The sequence below is a fragment of the Rhinoraja longicauda genome, chromosome 10 (assembly GCF_053455715.1).
Source record: "Rhinoraja longicauda isolate Sanriku21f chromosome 10, sRhiLon1.1, whole genome shotgun sequence".
In the NCBI taxonomy this organism is placed as follows: domain Eukaryota; kingdom Metazoa; phylum Chordata; class Chondrichthyes; order Rajiformes; family Arhynchobatidae; genus Rhinoraja; species Rhinoraja longicauda.
Window position 1 is genome coordinate 9,408,344 of NC_135962.1, and position 26,251 is coordinate 9,434,594.

General features: G+C 42.9%; 1 protein-coding gene across 1 annotated transcript in view; it reads right to left on the reverse strand.

Moving 5' to 3' along the window:
- Positions 1-26,251, reverse strand: part of LOC144597720 (uncharacterized) — a 50,397-nt gene that overhangs the window by 5,157 nt on the left and 18,989 nt on the right. Inside the window, exons 5-6 of the mRNA XM_078407251.1 lie at positions 3,965-4,259; positions 1,311-1,422 (exon numbers count right to left, since the gene is read on the reverse strand). Of these exons, the coding sequence (XP_078263377.1) occupies positions 1,311-1,422; positions 3,965-4,259 (407 nt within the window). The remainder of the gene's footprint in view (positions 1-1,310; positions 1,423-3,964; positions 4,260-26,251) is intronic.

Consider the following 26,251-nt stretch of genomic DNA (forward strand, 5'->3'; position numbering starts at 1 on the left):
GTCTCAGAAGGCAGTGGAGGCCAATTCTCTGAATGCATTCGAGAGAGAGCTAGATAGAGCTCTTAAGGATAGCAGAGTCAGGGGGTATGGGGAGAAGGCAGGAACGGGGTACTGATTGAGAATGATCAGCCATGATCACATTGAATGGTGGTGCTGGCTCGAAGGGCCGAATGGCCTCCTCCTGCACCTATTGTCTATTGTCTAATGGTTGTCTGCCTGAAATGTTGACTCTGTTTCTCTTTTCACAGGGGCTGTCTGACCTGCTGAGTATTTTTCTGCTAAGTACATCCTTATTTAGGTAAGGAGATCAAAGTTGTACACAATACTTCAGGTGCAATTGCAACAAGGATTTTTACAATTGTGATAAGACTTCTTTACTTCTGCAATGAAACCCTCCCATAACAAAGGCCAATGTACTACTTGCTCTCCTAAATACTTGCTACACCCGCATGTTGGCCTGTTGTAACTTGCGTCATTGTGAATAGTGAAAGGCCTGGATAGAGTGAATGTGTAGAGGATGTTTCCACTAGTGGGAGAGTCAAGGACCAAAGATCATAGCCTCAGAATAAAAGGACGTACCAGGAGGAATCTCTTCAGTCAGAGGGTGGGGAATTTGTGGAATTCATTGCCACAGAAAGCTGTGGAGGATGTCAATAGATATTTTTAAGGCAGAGATTGATAGATTCTACATCAGAATGGGTGTCAGGGGTTATGGGAAGAAGGTGAGAGACTGGGGTTGAAAGGGAAAGATAGATCAGCCACAATTGAATGGTGGAGTAGACTTAATTCTGGCCTAATACTGCTCCTAGAACCTATCAACATGAACTGTCTTGGGAGAACATGCAAACTTCATACAAAGCATGAGAAATCAGGATTGAACCCAAGTCACTTGACCCGTTGTTGAGACACCACTAATTACTGTATATTTGACTTGCATGAGATGATATTCTGATGTGTTCCTGCATTAGATACACTGCACAGGTTAAATTTCCGTACAGGATTTAGAGTGACATTGTGTTGCTGAAAATAACCTTGACCTTGGCAATGACATAAAAACCTGTCTATATTTAAAGTGAATTTATGCTAAATTTCAAATATTTCCCCACAGCATAGGAGAAACGATGTTACAATACTTGAGTGTGGATAATGCACAAACAACATTAACCTTTGATTGGGCAAAGGAAAATGTCTATATTTAGCAGAATGAATACTTTCCGAACACGATAATAGCTGGCATATACATACTATGGCAATTGGCTGCATTACTTTTCATATTAACGCGACAGGTTCATTGTCACCGTTTAGCTCACCCAGTAGAACAGCAAGAATCCCCACGAGTCCAGTGCCAGACCCCAGTTCGATCACCTTTTTCCCAAAAAAGTCGATCTTCTCCTTTTCAAAGTACTGGCAAAGAACCAGCGCCTAGGAAACAGGTCAGACGTGGTTGGAACAGAGTCATTGTGAAAGGTGGTACAAAGCAATCCATGTGACAAATAGAGTAGGCAAGGAAGAGGGCATTGCCAGAGCCATCTCCTGCAGAGACGAGCAAAGCCTGGATGGGAGCTGTTCTTACCTTTTCAAACTCACGCATTTCCCAGTGGATTTAAAGCCACACAGGCCCACTTCGACTGAAGGCACCTTCGGCAGTGATGGGGTGAAGGGAGGGAGGGAGGGAGCGATGCACAAGAGACCAGCGTCACAACATCAGGACTGGAGATGATAGAGAGGGGGTGCTGTGGTTACGGGACAAACACAAGGACCAGCAGTTCAGACAAGGCCGTTGTGGGTTGCTGTAGGTGACTGCAGCCAATATTGAAAGGCTGTACGGGGCCAGATTTCACAGCAGTTGATGTCGACAAAACCATCATTACTCCCCAACATTGTCAGTTACTTAGGGATTTGAGAGCCGATGTGGTTTACCAGGAAACTCCTTAAATTGCTTTCATTGATCCACTCTGCTTTCACAGGTGGTACTCTTTGCACCCTTCACCTACACGGGCACACTAAAATCACTTGAAAGGATGTGAATTTGGGGATTTTACTAATTCCTTTGCTGAAATGGATGGTCTGGTTGTGATTTTATACGCAAACTTAACCCTGATTATTCCATAGCAAACTATTACAACCTAAAAATTTGTGTGAATTTATTTTGCATTGATATTTTGATATTTCAAAATAATAGTTTTTAAAATTAATTCTTATTGTAAAGTGCCTTATTTCTGCCTTCCACCTTATTCATGTGAAAATTCAAATATTTAGTTGGAATGTTTAAACATTTAATTAGAAATTCCTTCCTGGTTTTCTGTCTGAGAATTCTTTAATGTATTGAGAATGTTTTAATGTTATTGGCGGCAAAATAGTTTGACTGCATCGTAGGTTCTTGTTCCCAAGGACCCAACTGAATGATGCAGCACGTGTTGTGAAAAGGAAAGTCATTATAAGTTTGTAGAGAACATTTGGAGGTTAACAGGAAATGTTGCAACTTCCTGCAAAATGCAGGGCAGCATTGTGTGAGATAAACAGGGGTTTCAGGGGTCGGGAGGATTGCAAGCAAAGAATTTAATGTGAAGCAGGAAAGAGGATGGAAAATAGTTTGAGATGCATCTCAACCATCTTTTTTGATGGATGTGGAGATTCACGTTAGGGCTGCTAATATTATGAATTGGTTTTATCATGCCTGGGAGCAGTAGTGCATAGAGAGGGCAAATGAACAGAGAAGGTTTAATTAAAGTAGGCAAAGACTGTTTTTCTTTAATCTACCACTGACGCTGAGGATATATTTGACAGAGTTCATTAACCTCGAGGATCAGTGCGCAAATGAGGAGAAAGTTCGAGAATGTGCCCCGACACATTGGATCTCACCAGGGAAATGAAAGCTGGCAAATCAGAATGCACACCCAGTAAGGAATGTAGCTGAGTTCCATCCATTAATTTAGTTTAAATGTGTGCACTGGAGAGCAATAATAGAACAAGTTAGAACAAGCATCTGGAGGGTGTGGAACAAGATGGTATGATTCATAAGAATAATCCATAAGAATAAGGAAGCATAGTATCTCATGTGCAGGGTCAAAGCCACCAAAACTGTGGCTCCAACTTTGGTTAAGGCATTATTAATGTTAAAAGATGTACTGACATATTGGAGCTGGGATGCTGTTGCTGAAAGACCACAGTGGAGAAATTGTGATTGGATTATCAGATAGTAGATTGCAGTATTAAGTGTGGGCATTTTTGGAATGGTGACAATTAACTGATGAAGCTTGAAAACATTGTACTGCTGGCAAGGTCATGAAAAGAAGATCGGGGGGTGGGGTCTATTTTTGGTTCTTACTCATTTGCAGCAGGAGTGGTACTCTTCTCCCGAACGTGTTGTGGCTCATGAAAGGGAAATCAATGAGGAGTCTTTTCAATTGATGACAGGCAACTGATGAAGTATGCACATAGGAGGGACTATAATCCTCAGGTCAATTCAATTAAGAATTATTTCAGAAAGCATTCTTTTTCCTCAAAGAATAACGGTACTCTGAAACCCTCACCTAAAAGGGATTTGCTATTGGCGCAATTGAACATTTTCAAGATGGGGGAGACTGTTAGTTTATGGTGTTAAATAATTGGAGAAATGTGCGCTAAGTTATTGAAGAGCCACAATCTCATAAAATGGTCGGTCATATCCAAGTGGCCAAATTGACTACTAGTTTTCCTGTGGTACCAGGAGTTGGTTGGCTGTAGTGAACTTCATTCTGTTAGTATATAAACACTAACAGAATGCAGGATATTCGTCTGATCTTTGCTCCAATATAAATTGACTGGAGTGGCTTCAGACCCCCATTGTTTTGCCTTAAGCATGACAAAGTCCTTCATAATATTGGAACATAGACATCTTGTTTAAATACTAAACAAAGTTTCTCATTAATATCTTAAACATGACAGAATCACTTTTTCTTGTCGAACCCATGGGCTGACTTACGGCTTCCCAGATAGAAGCAGAGAAGCCCAAATTGCTGCCGTGGTGTTGACTGATGATTATAGAATGTCCGCAGAAATTGAACTGTTTTTCGCGTCGGAGGGGTTTCATAAGTAGCCAGTCAATCGTGACGCAAGGACTAGCAAAATAGCCTTGACGCTGGTTTCTTGTCATCTTCCCCAAAATTTCCCTGAAGCTTCCCTGAGTTTTGGTCGTTCCTTTCTGATCACCAGGTAGATCCTGACCAGATGTCTTTTCCTGGTCGGGATCATTTGGAATTCCACCTATCCGAGCCTGTCTGATTGAAAAAGAAAGATTGTAAGAACTCTCACCTGTAATGAAGTATTTACATCGAAAAATCATTGGTAGAAAAATATCACCTAGTCGATAAACACTGCCCCATATTCATGTACATTGTCCATGCCCTCTTCTATCCCACACCCACACCACAGATATGTGAATAGTTGGAAAAGACAAAAGGTTGCAGCCAATACTGAAACATGCTCTGGAAAATTCATATCGCTTATTATTATATGCACAAGTATGATGAAGTACATGTAGAATGAAAATCTTCCTTACAGTAACATTAGAGGCACAAGACTCAGATAACACACAAAAAACGAAGTTACACGTAAATTCTGCAAGCGATTGAAAAAAAAAGGTAAGAGATTAGTGTAAAACACAATTAGAAATTAAGTTCATGGCAGTGCAAGAGGTGTACAGAGTGTTCTGTTGTCGAGGTAGGATTAGAGTTGGGCAGGTTGGTTCACGAACTCGATCGATGTTCGAGTGTAGTTGTTCCTGAACCTGGTGGCATGGGACATCAGGTTTCTGTATCCCTTGCCTGATGGTAGCAAGGAGAGGGGAAATCGACAGTAACAAATAATGCTGAGGTTTTCCCCACGGAAGATGCTGACATCCTTGCAGATGAGGATTGGAAGTTAGAAAAATCCCCTGCGGGATGCATAACTAATTTAACATATTGCTCAGCCAGAAGACCACCCAAGGGCATAAAAACAGTTAATAATAATAATCTAATAAAGATGTCTTCTTTTGGTCAGTTATATAAATCCATCAGTTCCTTATGCATATAAGTATGCTTAAAATGAAAGGAATGAAGATGGCAATTCCTTCAGAGGAGAATATCGGGCCCTGGTGTATATTTCACAGTCTCCTCATGATACATTTTACAATGGTGCCCATTTTTGTGTTTCCATCATGTGACTCTTCCCCAAATGGTGGCAAAAGGTTTGTCCAATTGAAAACATCAGGATCATTCCTAACAAAACAATATCAATAGCACTAAGCACTAGCTGGGCAAGCATTACATGGGTGTATAGTTGGGCAAAAGGGATGAGCAGTGGGGTCATCTGTTGTATCACTGGGCAATATTGCACATTATTTGAGTTTCATTATTTGTCGACGTAAAAGTATCTATGAGCTTTTTTGAGCCCATTTTAGAATTAGCAAGAGAGCCAATCATGTTCTTGGAAGATCATGGACAAGAACCCTCTGATTCTTGATTAGTACTGTTGTCAGGGGTTATGGCGAGAAGGCAGGAGAATGGGGTTGAGAGGGTAAGATACATCAACCATGATTGAATGGCATAGGAGACTTGATGGGCCAAATGGCCTAATTCTGCTCCTCTCACTTAAGAACATGAACTCTGCTTGAATTGTACAATAATACGACTGGATCAAAGTAAAGCCATTCTGTAGCATATCTCAATTACAACTTGAAAGCATGCAATGTACATACCCAACCACTGTTCTCATTTACCACTCCATCATCAAGAGACTTCTAACACCATCAAGTTTTGAACTCCTATCTTATGTCCCTTATCAATTGGATTCAGCCACCTCTAATACATTACATGAGATGATAATATCCCTTATCCAGCAATGAGCTCAAGGTCCCACAGGTGAAAGACCATCAATTAATCACAAAACTTAATTCAAGAGGAAATCTTTGAGAACCACCTTCCGTAATGATCCAGTTATCATTCCATGACCATTATTGAATGAAAGGCTTATTTGGGGAAGTAGGAGGGGTGTGCCAAACACAATTTGAAACACAGCTAAAGCATGAAAAGCATGGGGCAGTGTACCTGTCATGGTGTCAACTGCATCAATGTTTTCACTTTAGCCAGCTAGTGAAGGACTTGAGGCATGAAAGAACCAAACACTGAGGTTGGAGTACTTCAGTTCCAAGGTGGATCTCTCCATCACTGGCCTTACTGGATTCCTCATTGAGGAAGCGTACATCCTTTCACTTATTTCACTGCTCTTGACAAACAGAAAGAGAGACTGATGCAGTTGCCACTTGATCCCCTATTCTCACAATCCAAGGCCTTCTGAATAATTATCAATAGCTAGGTACGTTGCGAGATAAACTTGTCACCTTTTTCATGTGGACCACTTGGATTATCTAGTCAGTCTTTGTAATTTGTCAAATAGAGACATAAAAAAAACCCAGATCCTTAACAGTTTTAAAAAAGGGATAAAAAGCAGGCGATAGTGACTTGTGATTCCGCAAGATCATTCTGTAAACCAGGGCAAACCTCTTCATCGCATCCACTTTCCCGGTCAATCTCATCATTCATTTCCCTCACAGGCAAAACTCATTTCAGCCATGGATACATGTAATGGCATTGTTCTCTAGCCCAGAAAGATCCAATGGTTCACAACTCTAAGAGTGAAGAATATTTTTGCATTTCTTTATGGCATGGGATGCCATTTGGCCATTCTAGTCTTTGCATTTTTCTTTCAAGTAATAAACACTCAGAAGCAAAATAACAACTGAAAGTCGTGAAATATGGAAATATCACTGAAGTTGATGATCAACTTAGTCAAAATGGAAGTTTTAAGGATGATCTTGCAACATTGCCGGTATGTGGGTGGAAGATAAAGTAAATTAATAAATGACCTAAACATTCAGAGGAATTTTCATGACCACTATAGTTCTCAAAATTCTCCAGGTTAGTAGTCACTGTTGTGACATAGGAAATGCAGTTGTTAATTTGCTCACGAGCATCTTTAAACAGTAGTCTCCCAGAAATACAAGACCTTCATTTGGTACTGTGCTTTTCAGATGGGATTTTGTTATTCAGGACTCTGGATTAGGACTCATTGTGCTTTTTTGGAGCCTGCCTGCTGATGCATAGATGCACAACGAACACACAAGACCCCAGGGTCTATTTGATTTGAAGTGATGTCCATTGTTTATGATGTAGACGGAAGGTGAAGGCATAATGGATCAGACTGGGAGCAACAGAGGATTTGTGAGGGGGTGGTAAACCTCACTGCAAAGTACCAATCACCACAGGCATGGCACAGTGCTCACAGCAGTTTAGACTTCATAACCAAATGTATTGTACACCAGTTGGGCCTAGCTAGAATGCCATCTGAATTCAATTGATTAACTTGCTTATTATGAGACAGAGGTAGACCATTTAACCCATTGGGTACATGTCAATTACCAGCACAGCAATCCTATTTTCTCTCTTCTCATTTTCTCTCAAGTGCCCCTCACCTCTACTTTGACTGTACTGCTGTCTGTAAACTCCGAGAGCCATTTTATCACAGCCAGTTAACCCAGCACAACGTCAGTGGGACATGGGGAGAAATTTGTGCAAGGGAAACCCACACGATCATGGGGAGAACAAGCAACTGCCACAAAGATAGACTCCAGGATCACATTCAGACTTGGGTCACTGGAGTGTTTTGGCTGCAGTGCAAACCAGTGTGCTTCAATGCCACCTTTAGTTCCAGCAAACATTGAAACAGTTATCCAAAATCCAAAGACTTGATGTCTTTGTGAAAAAGTCTTGGTGAGCAAAAATCCCATTCTGCCATGGATGGTCACAAAATAATGTAGTAAGTGACAAGCTAAGTGACTAAATAGCCAACAGCTTTACTGAACAGGTGCTGGACATATTCATAGGCACAAATGGCTTCTATTTTTGCTCAGTGTTTGGCTGACCTGTTGACCGTAGAACTATGTTGATTGATTTGCTGGTTTATATTCCCTTAAAAGGTTTAATACATTTGTACGAACAAGGAACTGCGGCTTCTGGTTTACAAAAAGAGGCACAAAGTGCTGGTAACTCAGGCAGCATATCTGAAGAACATGGATAGTGTGACGTTTTGGGTCAGGACCCTTCTAGAGACTCACAGAGAGGGAGCAGTGAGAGAGGGGCTCACAGAACTCTCGTCGGAGAGAGGAGGAGAATTTTTTCAAAGGCGTATACTGCATCTTGAGATTCTGCAGTAGAGTAGCAAAATGTAGATATAAGGAACTGCAGTCCCTGGTTTACAAAAAAAGATACAAAGTGCTGGAGTAACTGAGCAGGTCAGGCAGCAGATGCAGCCTGACCCACTGAGTTACTCCAGCACTCTGTGAAACGTCACCTATCCATGCTCACCAGAGATGCGGCCTGACCCACTGAGTTACTCCAGCACTCTGTACCTTTATAAAATATTTGTAGTTTGTTTTGATTCTAGACAGTACAGATCTACTTTTGACTAGCACCAAAGCATAAGTTACTTGACCAATACGAGCTGAAGGGTCAGATTTTAATTTGTTACAGAACCTTTATTCCATGATTTGCTACAAATGTCCCCAAAGTGGTGATTTATATCTAGTTTAAATTGTGAAGGCATCTGGACAGCACCTTCCAGTTGTGTTAGTTTGCCTGTTGATAAAGAAAAAATAATATTGATGCCTTTTCATCTCTGAAAATATAATCAGAATCCACATAAAAAGATATCTCAGGAAATCAATGATTTTACCATAGCATAAATTCACAATTAAGAATATAGAAACATAGAAACATAGAAAATAGGTGCAGGAGTAGGCCATTCGGCCCTTCGAGCCTGCACCGCCATTCAATATGATCATGGCTGATCATCCAGCTCAGTAGCCTGTACCTGCCTTCTCTCCATACCCCCTGATCCCTTTAGCAAAAAGGGCCACATCTAACTCCCTCTTAAATATAGCCAATGAACTGGCCTCAACTACCTTCTGTGGCAGAGAATTCCACAGACTCATCACTCTCTGTGTGAAGAAATGTTTTCTCATCTCGGTCCTAAAAGACTTCCCCCTTATCCTTAAGCTGTGACCCCTGGTTCTGGACTCCCCCAACATCGGGAACAATCTTCCCGCATCTAGCCTCTCCAACCCCTTAAGAATTTTATATGTTTCTATAAGATCCCCCCTCAGTCTTCTAAATTCCAGCAAGTACAAGCCCAGTCTATCCAATAGACAATAGACAATAGGTGCAGGAGTAGGCCATTCAGCCCTTCGAGCCAGCACCGCCATTCAATGCGATCATGGCTGATCACTCTCAATCAGTACCCCGTTCCTGCCTTCTCCCCATACCCCCTCACTCCGCTATCCTTAAGAGCTGTATCCAGCTCTCTCTTGAAAGCATCCAACGAACTGGCCTCCACTGCCTTCTGAGGCAGAGAATTCCACACCTTCACCACTCTCTGACTGAAAAAGTTCTTCCTCATCTCCGTTCTAAATGGCCTACCCCTTATTCTTAAACTGTGGCCCCTTGTTCTGGACTCCCTCAACATTGGGAACATGTTTCTTGCCTCTAATGTGTCCAATCCCCTAATTATCTTATATGTTTCAATAAGATCCCCCCTCATCCAGTCTTTCCTCATATGAAAGTCCCGCCATCCCAGGGATCAATGTGGTGAACCTTCTCTGTACTCCTTACTAAGGCAAGAACGTCTTTCCTCAGGTTAGGAGACCAAAAGTTTGAAATGTTTGAACAAAGAATGAAATGGCTCTGGGAACATTATGCTTTACGTAAAATGGGTTCATTCAAATGCTTGGTCCTTGCCCTTTGCCCATATCTTATCATTTGAGATGGTGTTACAGTGTATGGAAATATGCATTTGATATTGAGTAATGAGGAAGGGTTAGTTAGCAGTCTTGTTGTGCGAGGCCCCTTGGGCAAGAGTGATCATAATATGGTAGAGTTCTTCATTAGGATGGAGAGTGACAAAGTCAATACAGTGTTCAGATGCATATTTCCATACACTGTAACACCATCTCAAATGATAGGATATGGGCAAAGGGCAAGGACCAAGCATTTGAATGAACCCATTTTACGTAAAGCATAATGTTCCCAGAGCCATTTCATTCTTTGTTAGCACTATCCACCAATCTAGAAAGTATGGCTTCAGAAAGTTTTTGTATTGATATTGTAATAGACGAAGACTCTGCCCAAATCCATTGTTGGTGCATGGCAGGCGGCAGTATGCAGGTCGATGGACATCTATACCATCAAATAGTATAGAACACTTGCTGGATTTCATTTGCAAAATATTCTACCCTACATCCGAGGGCCACAAGTTCACCACAACAGGGCTTACCAAGAGGCTTGAGAATTGATTCAGCATTAAAGGACTGACCCTTTACCTAATGCTGCTGGACAGTCCAAGGTGTCCATCTTCCTCCAGATCCTTCATTAACTCCCCAATTCCCTCAACACCAAAACCCCTGCATGCCCACCATCCTTTTCCGCATCCTACATATCATCATGTCCCCTATTCCTTCTGCCAACCTCTATCCCACCCACTGACATCAACCCCCACCCTCCACAGACATCTACCCATCCCGCCTACATCCACCACCTCATCTGCCCCAACTTATTTGACCTTACCCCCATTTACTGCCCAACTTTATCATTTCAACTCCCTGCTCAATCATTCGCCAAACCCTGTCTTGTTAAGGCACTGACCAATGCTGCCAGTTGGCCAGCTCTTTCCCCAAATATCTTTGCATGCCCCACTACCATTGCCCCGCAACCCTCCCTCCAAAGATATCTTTCTCAATGATCTCTACTTTTTAAACTGGTAAACTAGCAACAGAATGGTCTCTTCCATGGAGCTGGGTGCCTTGGGCTTCAAGAACAGCTGGTTGTATCCATGCCCCATCTACCAACAAGCTTTTGGTAGACCAAGATATACATTGCTGCATGTGTTCTTTGAGCTCAAATTACATTCAGCTTCAGGAAAAAAAATAGGCTTTCATGAAAAGATAAATTGTTGGCACAAACTGAAATGGACATGAAAAGCCTTTGCAGAGAAATGGTTAGACATAAAATGCTGGAGAAACTCATCAGGTCAGGAAGCATCTCTGGAAGACATGGGCAGACAATTGGGTTGAGACCCTTTCTTAAGACTAATTGTAGTGGGGGGAGTGGAAGACATGGATACATGACATTTTGGGTCAGGACTCCCTTCAGACTGACCCGTTGAGTTTCTCCAGCACGGTGTCTTTTTTGTAAACCGGCGTCTGCAGTTTCCTTTGAATGCAGAGAAGTAGTTGACCAGAGCTTGGAATTAAATAGTTCCGATTTATAATTTTAGAAGATAGGGGAAAAAAGAAAGTGAGGAGAGGCTGCCCTGATAATAAACAATGTGACAATGACAGGATAGAGGAAGGATCTTGTATCAGAAAATCAAGCATCTATTGAATTGTTCTAGTAACGATCAATGGATCACCAGCAATGCATGTCATTGTATAAAAATTGGGAAAAGGGATGTGCATGTTACAATAATCGAGGAATATTGAATCTGTCTGCACGCTTGGCAAGGCATATCATCAGTAATAATATGGAGAAGAAAGGAGCATAAATGATGTGGTTCTCCAGATCAGTGTATCCAAACTACTTAAACAAGGAAACAAGTTATTTTAGATCCATTATGCTGAGAAAGGATTCATTAATAATTTAGTTAATAAAGAGCCTTAAAGGAAGAGTGATCGTAGTATTTTGTATAAAGATTGAATGGCATTTATTTCAATCCAATACGAGAACCTTAAATTCAACAAAGCAAACTTTAAAGGTACGAGTCATGTTTTGACAATGTGGAAATCATGGTTTAATTCTTTAAATGTTCATTCTTCTGTGTACTGGACTGTATTTTGTTTAAATGCATTATTGCCACCTGCTGGAAGTTTAGGTACAGCAGATTTAAGTTTAATTCCCTAATAGACAGGAGGTTGTCATAAACATGTGAGCACAACTCAGAAATGGATAACCTCATGGTGTAGACAGTGTAATTCACCTGTGTTTAATCTGCTGCCTTCCTTCCTCACAGAGTTTGTTAGACGCAATGTCTGTAAGTAATTATGTTTATTGACATCATCTTTATATGTTCCTATACTAAACGCATAATGTAACTAAACCCTATGTTATTTCTTTTTGTGCCTAAATGTTACAGTTTCACATTTGAATACAGTAAAGCATCAAACGACAGCTCGTCTCTACTGGTCTTTATTGGATCAATTGTTTAGCTTGTTGGATAGCTGGATAGGGACATTCGGCGAGTCCAATATATTCAGTATTTAAGAAGGTTTAACTTAACAATTTAACTTAACAAATAATTGCCAATATTGAAAGAATTAATGCATAATTTATAACAAATATACACATCTATTTAAGGCACAAAAACATGGCAGTGATTAGCCATGGCTAACTGAGAATAACATTAGATCAAACAAAAAGTCTTATCAATCACCAGAAAGAACAGAAGGCTGAGGAATTGGAATATTGTGTTCAGCAAAGCAGGACCTAAAAAATTGAAACAAAGATTGACTACGGCAGTAATCCAGTAATAAATACAAAAACCTGATTATAAAAGCTTCTACAGCTTTATAAAACAGAAATAAAAACAAAATTAATTTTAGTCGCTTACAGACAGACTGGAAAAATATATTCAGGAAACCACTGAGGAATGCAACATTTTTTGTTTCTCTTTTCATGGAAGAAAACACAAAAAACCCTGCTGTCATCAGTGGAGATCAACAATCCTGGAGAAATGATTAAAAAATAGAGCAGGACAAAGGGGTCAAATGGCATAGTCCTGCTTCAATTCCTCAACTTGTTTTTATATTCTGAGCAAAATAAAACATGAACACTGGAATTGCCTTCCAGCGTAAAAATTGGTCTGGAAAAAAAACGTTAGCGAAGCTGACACAAATGTAATGTTCAAATCAGCCAAATACTTTATGAAAATCATCACAAACTACAACTCCTGCCCAAATACGCAAGAAAGAATATTTGCTTTAATTGCTGCCATGATTATAGGCTTTCTGATAGTTTGGTTCCAATTTTATTGCAGATTATGTATATAATAAATGGAATATATACAATCCCATAAAGTTTATAGCTGGTAATCAACGGAAGGACATTGGTTCTATGCCAGGTTAATTTCCACCATATCTGGAGATGAAAGGAGTACTATTCATATCTGCACACAATCCACACTTTACATGGACATGCGTCTGCATACATTCCTGTCCTTGAGTGCTCTTTAGTAGCTCAGGCCGCTGTGTGCATGAAACTATTTGTTTACATTTATTAATGCAGACAAAGGAACATTCTCAGAGTAAGGGCCACAGGGAACAAGCATATCAGGAGAATTTGATCATGGCTTCTTACTAGTAAACCCTTACCTGACCCCCTCTGCTGCCAATTGAAGCAGAATTAGACAGGCACCATGCGCAGTCCTTGGTTTTCATTTAAGTATTTATAATTGCAATAAGGGACTTTAATTAATCAGGTGGTGGAACAAAGTAATGGGGTGGGGTAACAGTGGAGTAGGGTAATTGGATGGGGTAACAGGTGGTGAGACAAAGTGATGGATAGGGTATCAGTTTGTGAGGCAGGATAATGGGTTAGGGTAATAGGGGGTGTGATAAGGTAATAGAGTCCTCGAGTCGTACAGCGTGGAATTGAGCACTTCGGCCCAATTTGCCCACGTCGACAAACGTCCACTTGACCAGTCCCACCTGCCTGCATTTGTCCCATATCCCTCTAAACCTAATCTATTCATGTACTTGTCCCAAATATTTTTGAAATATTGTGATATTATCTGCCTCAACTATCTCTTCTGGCAGTCCATTCCATATACCTACCATCCTTTGTGTTAAAAAAAGTTGCCCTTCAGATACCTATTAAATTGTTTCCCCCCTCACCTTATATCTATGTCCTCTGGTTCTTGATTCCCCCACACTGGGTAAAAGACTGTTAATTTACCATATCTAAACCTCTCATGATATTACACACCTCTGTAAGATCACCCCTCATCCTCCTGTGCTCCAAGGAATAAAGTCCTAGCCTGTTCAACCTCTCCCTACAGCTATGGTCCTCGAGTCATGACAACATCCTTGTACATTTTCTCTGCATTTTTACCAGCTTAACAGTATCTTTCCTCTAACTGATTGACCAAAACTGAACACAATACTCCAAATGTGGCCTCACCAATATCCTGTACAACTGCAACATGCCCTCCCAACCTCTTCACTCAATACTCTGACTGATGAAGGCCAATGTGCCGAAAGCCTTCTTGACCACCCAATCTACCTGAGACACACTTTCAAGGAACAATGTACGTTAGGACGGGGTAACAGATGGTGGGGGAGGGTAATGGGATTGGGGTAATGGGTGGTGGGACAGGGTTACAGGATCGGGTAACGGGTGATGGGAGAAGATGATGGGTGGGATAATGGGATGGGATAATGAATGGTGGGACGAGGTAATGGGATTATGTGGTGGATTGGGGTCATGGGGAGGAGGAAGATACATCTTACCTAATCCTACCGGCCTAGAGCTGACTCCATTTGCCCGCTTAGGCTCACTTATCGTGATGAAGTAGAGAAGTCAGAGATCTTCAACATCATCTTCGGCATGTCACCTGGAACGTGCTTGTCGAATAAAAGGATTTTATCTGCTCCAGTGGGAAAACATTTCCCACGGCACAGATTCATCAAAATCCCCGTAATTCCAGAGATGCATTTTAAATCTATACTTTCCCCTCAAATTGAGATCTGAGTTACATGTTCTCTCCAGTAAAAAAAGAACTCGCCTGCATCCCTAACCTGGTTACATTGGCTTCTGGGTTTCTTAGTAACGCGAAGATCGACGCAAAAGGCTGGAGTAACTCAATGGGTCAGACAGCATCTCTGGAGAAAGGTGACGTTTCGGGTCGAGACCCTTCTTCAGACTGAGATTCAGGGGAAAGGGAAACTAGACATGTACACGGTGATATAGAGAGATATTGAACAAATGAATGAAAGATATGCAAACAAAAAATGAGGATGAGATGCCGTCTGACCCGCTGAATTATTCATTTGTTTGTGTCTATCTTCGGTTTAAACCAGTATCTACGGTTCCTTCCTTCATTTCTTTGTAACGTCCCACTTAACCGCTGGGAACACACATGAGTTTCCGCCGTGGAGGGGTTTGACCGATACAAGGAGCAACTTTATTCCCATCAGGAGAGGAATCACTGAACCCGACTCTGCGCAGAAATAATGAGCAAAGACCTATAAGTGGACACAATTAATCACTTAACAGTACAGGATGCACAGAGACTTATTATTATTTGTTTTCAAAAGTCCCAACCATCTTGTCCCCAAGACATTCGGGTGCAGGGGGAATGGGGGCTGAGCCCAGAGAAATAGAGCTGTCAGCCGTGCCTAATGCATCGCTCTGTTGCTAAGACGAAGTGTAAATCAGCGCCCAGTCTGTGTTAGTTGTTGACAGTACACATTGGGTCGACTCGGTTCCGGGTTTTTAAAAACCAGACGAGGAGCCTCTCCTTTTAGCCCAAAGGTCGCCTCTTATCCCCCTCCCCCCTCCCCCCTCCCCCCTCCCCCTCCTTCATTCATTCCAACTCATTTTAAAGTCGCCAAAGAATCTCACACATGCCACCGTTCAGTCACAAAGTAAACGCAGCCCGGCCTGAGATAGACCAGAGGCCAGTGCCCCGGCAATGACACGCGGCCGGGCATGAGACAGTGCCCGCTATGTATCTCTGACTCCTTTACCTCATGTTGTAACTGGCGATATTAATCAGGTGAAGTCTACTTTATCTCGTCCAGGGTCAAACGATGCCGCTTTCTGTTAATCGAGAGGAAGAAATAACCACTTTCCAGAGATTTCGCAGACAAATGAAGAAAGACCGTGGCCGTGTCAGTCCCAAGTCCCGCCGATCTCCTGCCGTTCGCAGCTTCTCAGCAAGCTGCCGGCGATGGGCTTTAAGTCCTCCGCTATTTTTAGTGCAATTGTTAGTGCGTCCGAGCTACATTCCAGCCCGTGCTATTTTCGTTTGGTCATTAATATGTTCAGTTCAAAGTGGTTAAATGCATTCAAGTATGTTTGGCAGCAAGTTAACACCAATACTTTCGCCCCTTCGTTGTAAATAACGCGGAGTGAAACTAGTACATATGAAGTTGCGTAAAGAAATGTGAAGTTCTGCCAGAGGCGGAGTCACTCGCACTTGGATTAATGAATCAACGCGTGAATGAATTGAGATGGCACTCCACATATAAAGGGCGATTCTTTCTCTGATGCAGCGTAGAATTAGAACGATAGAGTCGCCGAGTCAAACACCCTTCGGCCCAACTTGCCCATGCCAACCGACCTACCCCATAGAGTATAAAAAAATAACTGCAGATGCTGGTACAAATCGAAGATATTTATTCACAAAATACTGGAGTAACTCGGCAGGTCAGGCAGCATCTCGGGAGAGAAGGAATGGGTGACGTTTCGGGTCGAGACCCTTCTTCAGACTGATGTCAGGGGGGCGGGACAAAGGAAGGATATAGGTGGAGACAGGAAGATAGAGGGAGATCTGGGAAGGGGGAGGGAGGGACAGAGGAACGATCTAAAGTTGGAGAAGTCGATGTTCATACCAAAGACACGTCTACCCCATAGACACGTCCTACCTGCCTGGGTTTGGCCCATATCCTAAACCTATCCTATCAATGTACCTGTCGAAATTTTTCTTAAACGTTGCGATAGTACCTGCTTCAACTACCTTCTCTGGAAGCTTATTCCATATTCCCACCACCCTTTGTGTAAAAAGGTTGCCTCACAGGTTCCTATTAAATCCCCTCCTTAGACATCTGTCACAATTTCCTGATTCCCCTACTCTGGGTAAAATACAGTGCATTTACATTATCTATTCCTCTCATGATCTTCTTCACCTCTATAAGATCGCCCTTCTTCCTCCTGTGCTCCAAAGAATAAAGTTCCAACCTGCTCAACCTCTACCTATAGCTCTGGCCCTCGAGTCCTAGCAGACTCAGGTTCGATCCTGACTACGGGCGCCGTCTGTACGGAGTTTGTACGTTCTCCCCGTGACCTGCGTGGGTTTTCTCCGAGATCTTCGGTTTCCTGCCACACTCCAAAGACGTACAGGTATGTAGGTTAATTGGCTTGGCAAATGTAAAAATTGTCCCTAGTGGGTGTAGGATAGTGTTAATGTGCGGGGATCGCTGGGCGGCGCAGACCCGGTGGGCCGAAGGGCCTGTTTCTGCGCTGTATCTCTAAATCTAAATCTCAAACATCCTCCTAAATCTGCACCCTTTCCAGCTTTACATCATCTTTCCTATACTGCGACCAAAACTGAACACAGTACTCTAAATGTGGCCCCGCCAATGCTTTGTACAACTGTAATATAACCTCCCAACAATGTAAGTTCCAGAGAAGACAAGGTCCCACCAAAATTTAGGTTCACTAGGTTAATTCCCGGAATGGCGGGACTGTCGTATGTTGAAAGGCTGAAGCGATTGGGCTTGTATACACTGGAATTTAGAAGGATGAGGGGGGATCTTATTGAAACATATAAGGTAATTAGGGGATTGGACACATTAGAGGCAGGAAACATGTTCCCAATGTTGGGGGAGTCCAGAACAAGGGGCCACAGTTTAAGAATAAGGGGTAGGCCATTTAGAACGGAGATGAGGAAGAACTTTTTCAGTCAGAGAGTGGTGAAGGTGTGGAATTCTCTGCCTCAGAAGGCAGTGGAGGCCAGTTCGTTGGATGCTTTCAAGAGAGAGCTGGATAGAGCTCTTAAGGATAGCGGAGTGAGGGGGTATGGGGAGAAGGCAGGAACGGGGTACTGATTGAGAGTGATCAGCCATGATCGCATTGAATGGCGGTGCTGGCTCGAAGGGCTGAATGGCCTACTCCTGCACCTATTGTCTATTGTCTATTGTCTATTGTCTTCCATCAGAGTGGTCTCTTTCTCTCTGGTTTGAGAAGCAGAGGTGGTCTCTTCGGGAAAGAGATCCATTTCTAAAAATAGAACTACATGCAGCTGCGGAATGTTCTAAGGAAGGAATGGATCAGTGGGTTTATTAGTAAACATCCATCCTTAAACATAGGAAAAAGGACATAGTAGAAAATATGTTTTTCGTTCTAACTGTTGAAAGGTAAATGAGAGTTTGATCACAATCCATAAAGTTTCTATCCAGAACACTTAGAAAGTTGATTATTTGAAGGCGAATGCCCCTGAAAAATGTAGTTTGTCCAGACTCAATAGCTGCCTGTAATCTCCGAACACACTGGGAAAGTAATTTGGCACGGAATCACGTCCTTAGCTGTACCATGGCCAAGACCAGCAGTTAATAGGGAATCCGAGCTAACTGCTCACAAACTCGGCAACTGCAGCAGCGAGCATAAACTGTTTTAGCTTTGCTGCCTCTGATGTTTAGAAGATTTACACCGAAACAGCTGCCTCTTTGTGGCAGTAAGTTTGTGAACCGACTGCGCTCAAATCCCTGAATCCGTTCTTATTGAAGCCACATCCTTGCCTTTTGCGTTTCGATTTTCAAATTTAACCGCATTCGTAAACAACACAAATTGAAAAAGATGAGGCCTTGATCGGTCCTATTCTCTCTCCGTTAGAAGACCCAGAAGATACAAAATATAACCGCCACTTGAAACAATTCTCAATTTTCTAAACAATGGCTTTCCTGTGCTTGTTTCCTTTATTGTTGCTATTATCTGGATCAGAGTGATACATTGCAAGCTAATGCTGCCACTGTCGTGAACTTAAGACAGGCACAAAATGCTGGAGTAACTCACCGGGACATGCAGCATCTCCGGAGAGATGGAATGGGCGACGTTTCTTCAGTCTGAAGAAGGGTCTCGACTTCCTGACCCTTTCCACCCAAGGGCCGGATTAACATAGTAGCAAAAGTAGCATTTGCTACGGGCCCCGCGCTTTCGAGGCCCCCCACGCTAAATGCTTGAAATCCGCACCCCACTGAGGGACGCTCTGTTGCGTGCACCGCTCCCCAACCACCGGGTTACAATGTGTTGCCAACGCCACGGTTTGAATGTGTTGGCGGCAGGGCTGCGTGGACCAATGGACAGCTGGTGTGTTACCGCCCAACCACCTAGTCTTCGGCCCTCTTACTCCACTCCACCTCCGACCTCACCCAAACACCTCACTCCTCCGGACCTTTCTGCTCGAATATTGGCCTTATCTCCCCACACATCCCGGCCCTCTCACTCCTCGCTCATCGGCTCTTTTCTCTCAAGTCCCCGGGCCACTTTCGCCACCTCACCACCCCCATCTCTCCCACTCCTCCGGCCCTCCTTCTCCCTACTCCTCTGGCACTTGCTCCCCCAAATCCTCCGCTGCTCACTCTTCTGCAAAGGCAAGTTAAGGCAAGTTAAGTTTATTTATATAGCACATTTCAGCAACAAGGCAATTCAAGGTAAGGCTTTACATAAAACATTAAAGAGCAGTTAAAAGCAATTAAAAACAGTCATTAAAGAGAATAGAAAATAAAAACAAGCTAAAATAGAATAAGACAGGTATAAAATACAAGAATAAAAGTTACAGTGCAGTGTAAGAAATGAATAATTATTTGATTTAATAGAATCATAATGGTTCATAATGTAGCAGAAGATCAGAAATGTATTTTGGCCCCAAACCATTCATTGCTTTATAAACCAACAGTAGTATTTTGAAATCAATTATTTGACAGATTGGAGGCCAGTGTAAGGACCTCAGAACTGGAACGATGTGATCCACTTTCTTTGTCTTAGTGAGGACTCGAGCAGCAGCATTCTGAATCAGCTGCAGCTGTCTAATCATTTTTTTAGGGAGACCTGTAAAGACAGCATTACAGTAGTCAAGTCTACTTAAGAAAAATGCATACCTCTCGCCTGTTATTTCCCTACAAGTTCAAGATGGGATAAGAGAGTAAGGTTGGGGCCACTGTGAGTGGGGAGGTGAATACCAAAATTAAAGTGTTGTGTTTGAATGCGCGAAGTATAAAAAATAAAGTGGATGAGCTTGAGGCTCAGTTAGACATTGGCAAGTATGATGTTGTGGGAATTACAGAGACATGGCTACAAGAGGACCAGGGCTGGGAGCTGAATATTCAGGGGTAAACGATCTATCGAAAAGACAGACAGGTGGGCAGAGGGGCTGGGGTCGCTCTGTTGGTAAGGAATAATATTCAGTCCCTTGCAAGGGGTGACATAGAATCAGGAGATGGAGAATCAGTATGAATAGAACTGCGGAATTGTAAAGGTAAAAAGACCCTAATGGGAGTTATCTACAGGCCCCCAAACAGCAGCCTGGACACAGGGTGCAAGTTGAATCAAGAGTTAAAATTGGCATGTCGCAAATATACAGTGGTTATGGGAGATTTCAACATGCAGGTAGACTGGGAAAATCAGGTTGGTACTGGACCCCAGGAAAGGGAGTTTGTGGAGTGCCTCCGAGATGGATTCTTAGATCAGCTTGTACTGGAGCCCACCAGGGAGAAGGCAATTCTGGATTTAGTGTTGTATAATGACCCTGATTTGATATGGGAACTCAAGGTAAAAGAGCCATTAGGAGGCAGTGATCATAATATGATAAGTTTTAATCTACAATTTGAGAGGGAGAAACTGAAAATCGGAAGTGTCGGTATCACAGTATAGCAAAGGGAATTATAAAGGCATGAGGGAGGAGCTGGCCAGATTTGACTGGAAGGAGACCCTAGCAGGGAAGACGGTGGAACAGCAATGGCAGGTATTCCTGGGAATAATGCAGAAGGTGCAGGATCAATTCATCCCAAAGAGGAAGAAAGATTCTAAGGGGAGTAAGGCTGACAAGGGAAGTCAAGGTCATCATAAAAATAAAAGAGAAAAGTATAACATAGCAAAGAAGGGCGGGAAGCCAGAGGATTGGGACTCTTTTAAAGAGCAACAGAAGATAACTAAAAAGGCAATACGGGGAGAAAAGATGAGGTACGAAGGTAAGCTAGCCGATAATATAAAGGAGGATAGTAAAACTTTCTTTAGGAAGAGGAAGAAAATAGTTAAGGCAAATGTGGGTCCCTTGAAGACAGAAGCAGGTGAATTTATTATGGGGAGCAACGAAATGGCAGATGAGTTGAACCGGTACTTTGGATCTGTCTTCACTAAGGAAGACACAAACAATCTCCCAGATGTTCTAGTGGCCAGAGATCCTAGGGTGACGCAGGAACTGAAGGAAATTCACATTAGGCAGGAAATGGTGTTGGGTAGACTGATGGGACTGAAGGCTGATAAATCCCCAGGGCCTGATGGTCTGCATCCCATGGTACTTAAGGAGGTGGCTCTAGAAATCGTGGACGCATTGGTGATCATTTTCCAATGTTCTATAGATTCAGGATCAGTTCCTGTAGATTGGAGAGTAGCTAATGTTATCCCACTTTTTAAGAAAGGAGGGAGAAAAAAAACAGGAAATTATAGACCAGTTAGTCTGACATCGGTGTTGGGGAAGATGCTGGAGTCAATTATAAAAGACAAAATTGCAGAGCATTTTGATAGCATTAACAGGATCATTCCGAATCAGCATGGATTTACAAAGGGGAAATCATGCTTGAATAATCTTCTGGAATTTTTTGAGGATGTAACTAGAAAAATGGACAGGGGAGAGCCGGTGGATGTAGTGTTCCTTGACTTTCAGAAAGCCTTCAACAAGGTCCCACATAGGAGATTAGTGGGCAAAGTTAGAGCACACGGTATTGGGGGTAGTGTACAGACATGGATAGAACATTGGTTGGCAGACAGAAAGCAAAGAGATAAATGGGTCCCTTTCAGAATGGCAGGCAGTGACAAGTGGGGTACCGCAAGGCTCGGTGCTGGGACCGCAGCTATTTACAATATACATTAATGACTTGGATGAAGGGATTAAAAGTAACATTAGCAAATTTGCAGATGACACAAAGCTGGGTGGCAGTGTGAACTGTGAGGAAGATGCTATGAGGTTGCAGGATGACTTGGACAGGTTGTGTGAGTGGGCGGATGCATGGCAAATGCAGTTTAATGTGGATAAATGTGAGGTTATCCACTTTGGTTGTAAGAACAGGAAGGCAGATTATTATCTGAATGGTGTCAAGTTAGGAAAAGAGGAAGTACAACATGATCTGGGTGTCTTAGTGCATCAGTCACTGAGCGGAAGCATGCAGGTACAGCAGGCAGTGAAGAAACCCAATTGAATGTTGGCCTTCATAACAAGGGGAGTTGAGTATAGGAGCAAAGAGGTCCTTCTCCAGTTGTACAGGGCCCTAATGAGACCACACCTGGAGTATTGTGTGCAGTTTTGGTCTACAAACTTGAGGAAGGATATTCTTGCTATTGAAGGAGTGCAGCGTAGGTTCATGAGGTTCATTCCTGGAATGGCGGGACTGTCGTACGTTGAAAGACTGGAGCGACTGGGCTTGTATACTCTGGAATTTAGAAGGATGAGAGGGGATCTTATTGAAACATAAGATTATTAAGGGAGTGGACACGCTAGAGGCTGGAAACATGTTCCCGATGTTGGGAGAGTCCCGAACCAGAGGCCACAGTTTAAGAATAAGGGGTAGGCCATTTAGAATGGAGATGAGGAAGAACTTTTTCATTCAGAGAGTTGTGAAGCTGTGGAATTCTCTGCCTCAAAAGGCAGTGGAGGCCAATTCTCTGGATGCTTTCAAGAGGGAGTTAGATCGAGCTCTTAATGAAAGCCGAGTCAGGGGATATGAGGAGAAGGCAGGAACGGGGTACTGATTGTGCATGATCATCCATGATCACGGTGAATGGCAGTGCAGGCTCGAAAGGTCGAATGGCCTACTCCTGCACCTATTGTCTATTGTCTATTGAAATCTTTGGTTTCCTCCCAAACTCCATAGATGAACAGGTTTGTAGGTTAATTGGCTTGGTGTATGTGTAAAATTGTCCCTAGTGTGTGCAGGGATCGCTGGTCGATATGGACAGTGGGCCGAAGGGCCTGTTTTTGCGCTGCATCTCTAAACCAAACTCCTCCATCACACACTCTCTGAGAGTCCCGTATTAGGCCCGTGGGCCGCTGTAGGCCCCGACACTGTAGGCCCAGACAATGTATGCTAATGGAGCTCGTTAATGTTAACAGAGTTCGGGGAGAGGGGCCGAGAGTGTTCAGGGAGCGGGGCCGAGTGTGTTCGAGGAGCGAGGCCGAGTGTGTTCGAGGAGCGAGGCCGAGTGTGTTCGAGGAGCGAGGCCGAGTGTGTTCGGGGAGTGGGGCCGAGTGTGTTCGAGGAGCGGGGCCGAGTGTGTTCGGGGAGCGGGACCGATTGTGTTCAGGGTCCGGAACCGAGTGTGTTCGCCGAACGGAGGTTGCAACCCCCCTCCTGGCCCTGGCGACAGTCATTGGTGGAGAGGGAGCACGTGGCCGCTGGCTGGGTGAGGTCACGTGGAGCGCAGGTGGTGACATCACCTTGTCCCGTATTTAAGGCCCCTTTATAACATATGCTATGGGCCCCGCACTCACTTAATCCGGCCCTGTTTCCACCCAATACTTAAAACTAGTACCTACAGAACTATATGCACTTTAGATCTTCCAAGCAAAAAAAAGGGTAGACTTACTTAAGGTGGAGTGTAATGTATTCCTGAGAGGTGGATTGAGCGAATATTCATAGAGTTCAGAGAATTAAAGCATTTCATTAAAACTCGTACACTCATAATGTAAAATTCATAAGAGGCTTGACAGAGTAGGTGTAGAGAAGGTTTTAATGATGATTATTTCCCTGGAGAAGTGGAAATGGAGAGTTGGTTCATTGAGTTGGGTGTCAGTACTGTTTTTGGCTTCAGGTTATGTTCAGATGCGAAAGATGTTGTTCTCGAACATTGCATTATGGTCAGTTCAAATATTGTCTTGGTACTGGAATTGGAGTGTTTGTTATCAAGCTTGTTAAATACAATCCTTACCAGCTCTTACTGAGGGAGCTGGCAGAGCAAGGACTTGTACCAAACATCTCTCTCCTTCCTCTATGAGAGCTTTTCTAAAGCATCTCTCTCCATGCCAGTTTGGAGATGTGAGATTGATACAGAACACACTGCTGCTCAACATTAAGTGCGACGAGGGTTGAATTTCTACCTCCATCTTCCCGCATGATTTTCACATTCCTTGATTTCCTTATTATTCAAATATCTATGCATCTCTCCATTGCATATAACCAAACACTGAGCTTTCACAAGCCTTTGGGAGCAAGGAGGTCCTCTGCAGTTGTACATGTTCCCTGGTGAGATCGCACTTCGAGTATTGTGTGCAATTTTGGTCTACTAATTTGAGGAAGGACATTATTGTTATTGAGGGAGTAGGTTCACCAGATTAATTCTCGGGATGGCGGGACTAACATATGATGAAAGAATGGGTCGACTGGGCTTGTATTCACTGGAATTTAGAAGGATGAGAGGGGATCTTATAGAAAAATATAAAAAAATTAAAGGATTGGACAGGCTAGATGCAGGAAAAATGTTCTCGATGTTGGGGAGTCCAGAACCAGGGGTCACAGTTTAAGAATAAGGGGCAGGCCTTTGAGGACTGAGATAAGGAAAAACTTCTTCACCAAGAGAGTTGTGAATCTGTGGAATTCACTGCCACAGTAGGTAGTGGAGGCCAATTCACTGGATGTTTTCAAGAGAGAGTTAGATTGGCTCTTTCTTAGGGCTAAAAGAATCAAGGGATATGGGGAAAAAGCAGGAATGGGTATTGGTTTTAGATGATCAGCCATGATCATATTGATTGATGGTGCTGGCTCGAAGGGCTGAATGGCCTACTCCTGCACCTATTTTTCTATCTTTCTATGTTCCATGCCTATATGAATGCAAAGAATTCTCCTCAAATTAATCTTAAATATCAATCCCCTTATTCCGAGATTCTGATTCGCAGATGTAGAATTTCCAGCCAGGGTAAAACACTTTCAACACCTACTCTTTTAAGCCCGTTATGAATTTTACTTGTTTTAATGAAATAGCCTCAGAATATCTGAATTTTGGGAATGTAGGCCCAGTCCTCTCTGAGAAGTAATTCATCGATCTCTGGCAAAACACAAATTGCTCGATAAACTTGGTAGGTCACGCAGCATCTGTGGATATAGATCCTTCATTTAAACACTGCATAAGAGTAGGTGAGGACCAATCAGCCTCTCATTCTTGCTACACAATTTAATAAGATCATGGTTGACCTGATTGTAATCTCAATACCACATTCCCCTCAACCCCAAGTAACTTTTCATCAACATCAGAGGAGCATAGGTGAGTGCATAAGCCTCCCATTACCACCGGGAGCAAATTGACATTTGGCACTTTGGATTTCTAACATCTTGTCCTGTGTATTTGGAAACAAACATCGGTCTTAATTGGATGACACCTATTTTTAATTAGTGCCCCTTTTGTATTAGAGTCATAGCCCATCAGATCTGTGCCAGCCAATTGGGGTTCAACACTAACACCAATTGACCACATTAATATTGTATCCTTCTATGCCTTGCCCATTTGTGTTTGTTTAAATGCTTCCTAAAATAATGATGTCTGCTGATTCACCACCTCCTGTGCCAGCATGCTCTACTCTCTGTAAAGAACATTCCCCACAGATGTCCTTTAAAATTCCTTCCTCTCACCTTAAACCTACACCCTCCTGTTTTTGATACCCCTACCACAGGAAAAAAGATTTTGAGAATCTACCATATTTATGCCTCTCATGATCTTACATACTTCTATCATGTCACCTCTCAGCCTTCTTCACTCCAGGAAAAAAAGCAGCCCAGCTAATCCAATCTCTAAAGTCCTACCATTAAGTAAAGTCCAGTAATCAAGGCAACATCCAGGTGAAACTGCTCTGCATCAGAGCAGTCACATATTCCTGCAGTGTGGCAACTAGAACTGCACTCAGTACTCCAAGATTAGCAAGTTTGCTGATAATACAAAAGTAGGTGGTTTTGCAGATCATGAAGATGGTGGTGAAAAATTGCAGCAGGATCTTGATCGATTGGCCAGGTGGGCTGAGGAATGTTTGATGGAATTTAATACAGAGAAATGTGAGGTGTTGCATTTTGGGAAGTCTAACGTGGGTAGGACGTACATAGTGAATGGTAGGGCTCTGGGGAGAGTTGTACAGCATAGGGATCTAGGAGTGCAGATGCATGGTTCCTTGAAGGTGGAGTCGCAGGTAGATAGGGTAGTCCAAAAAAACT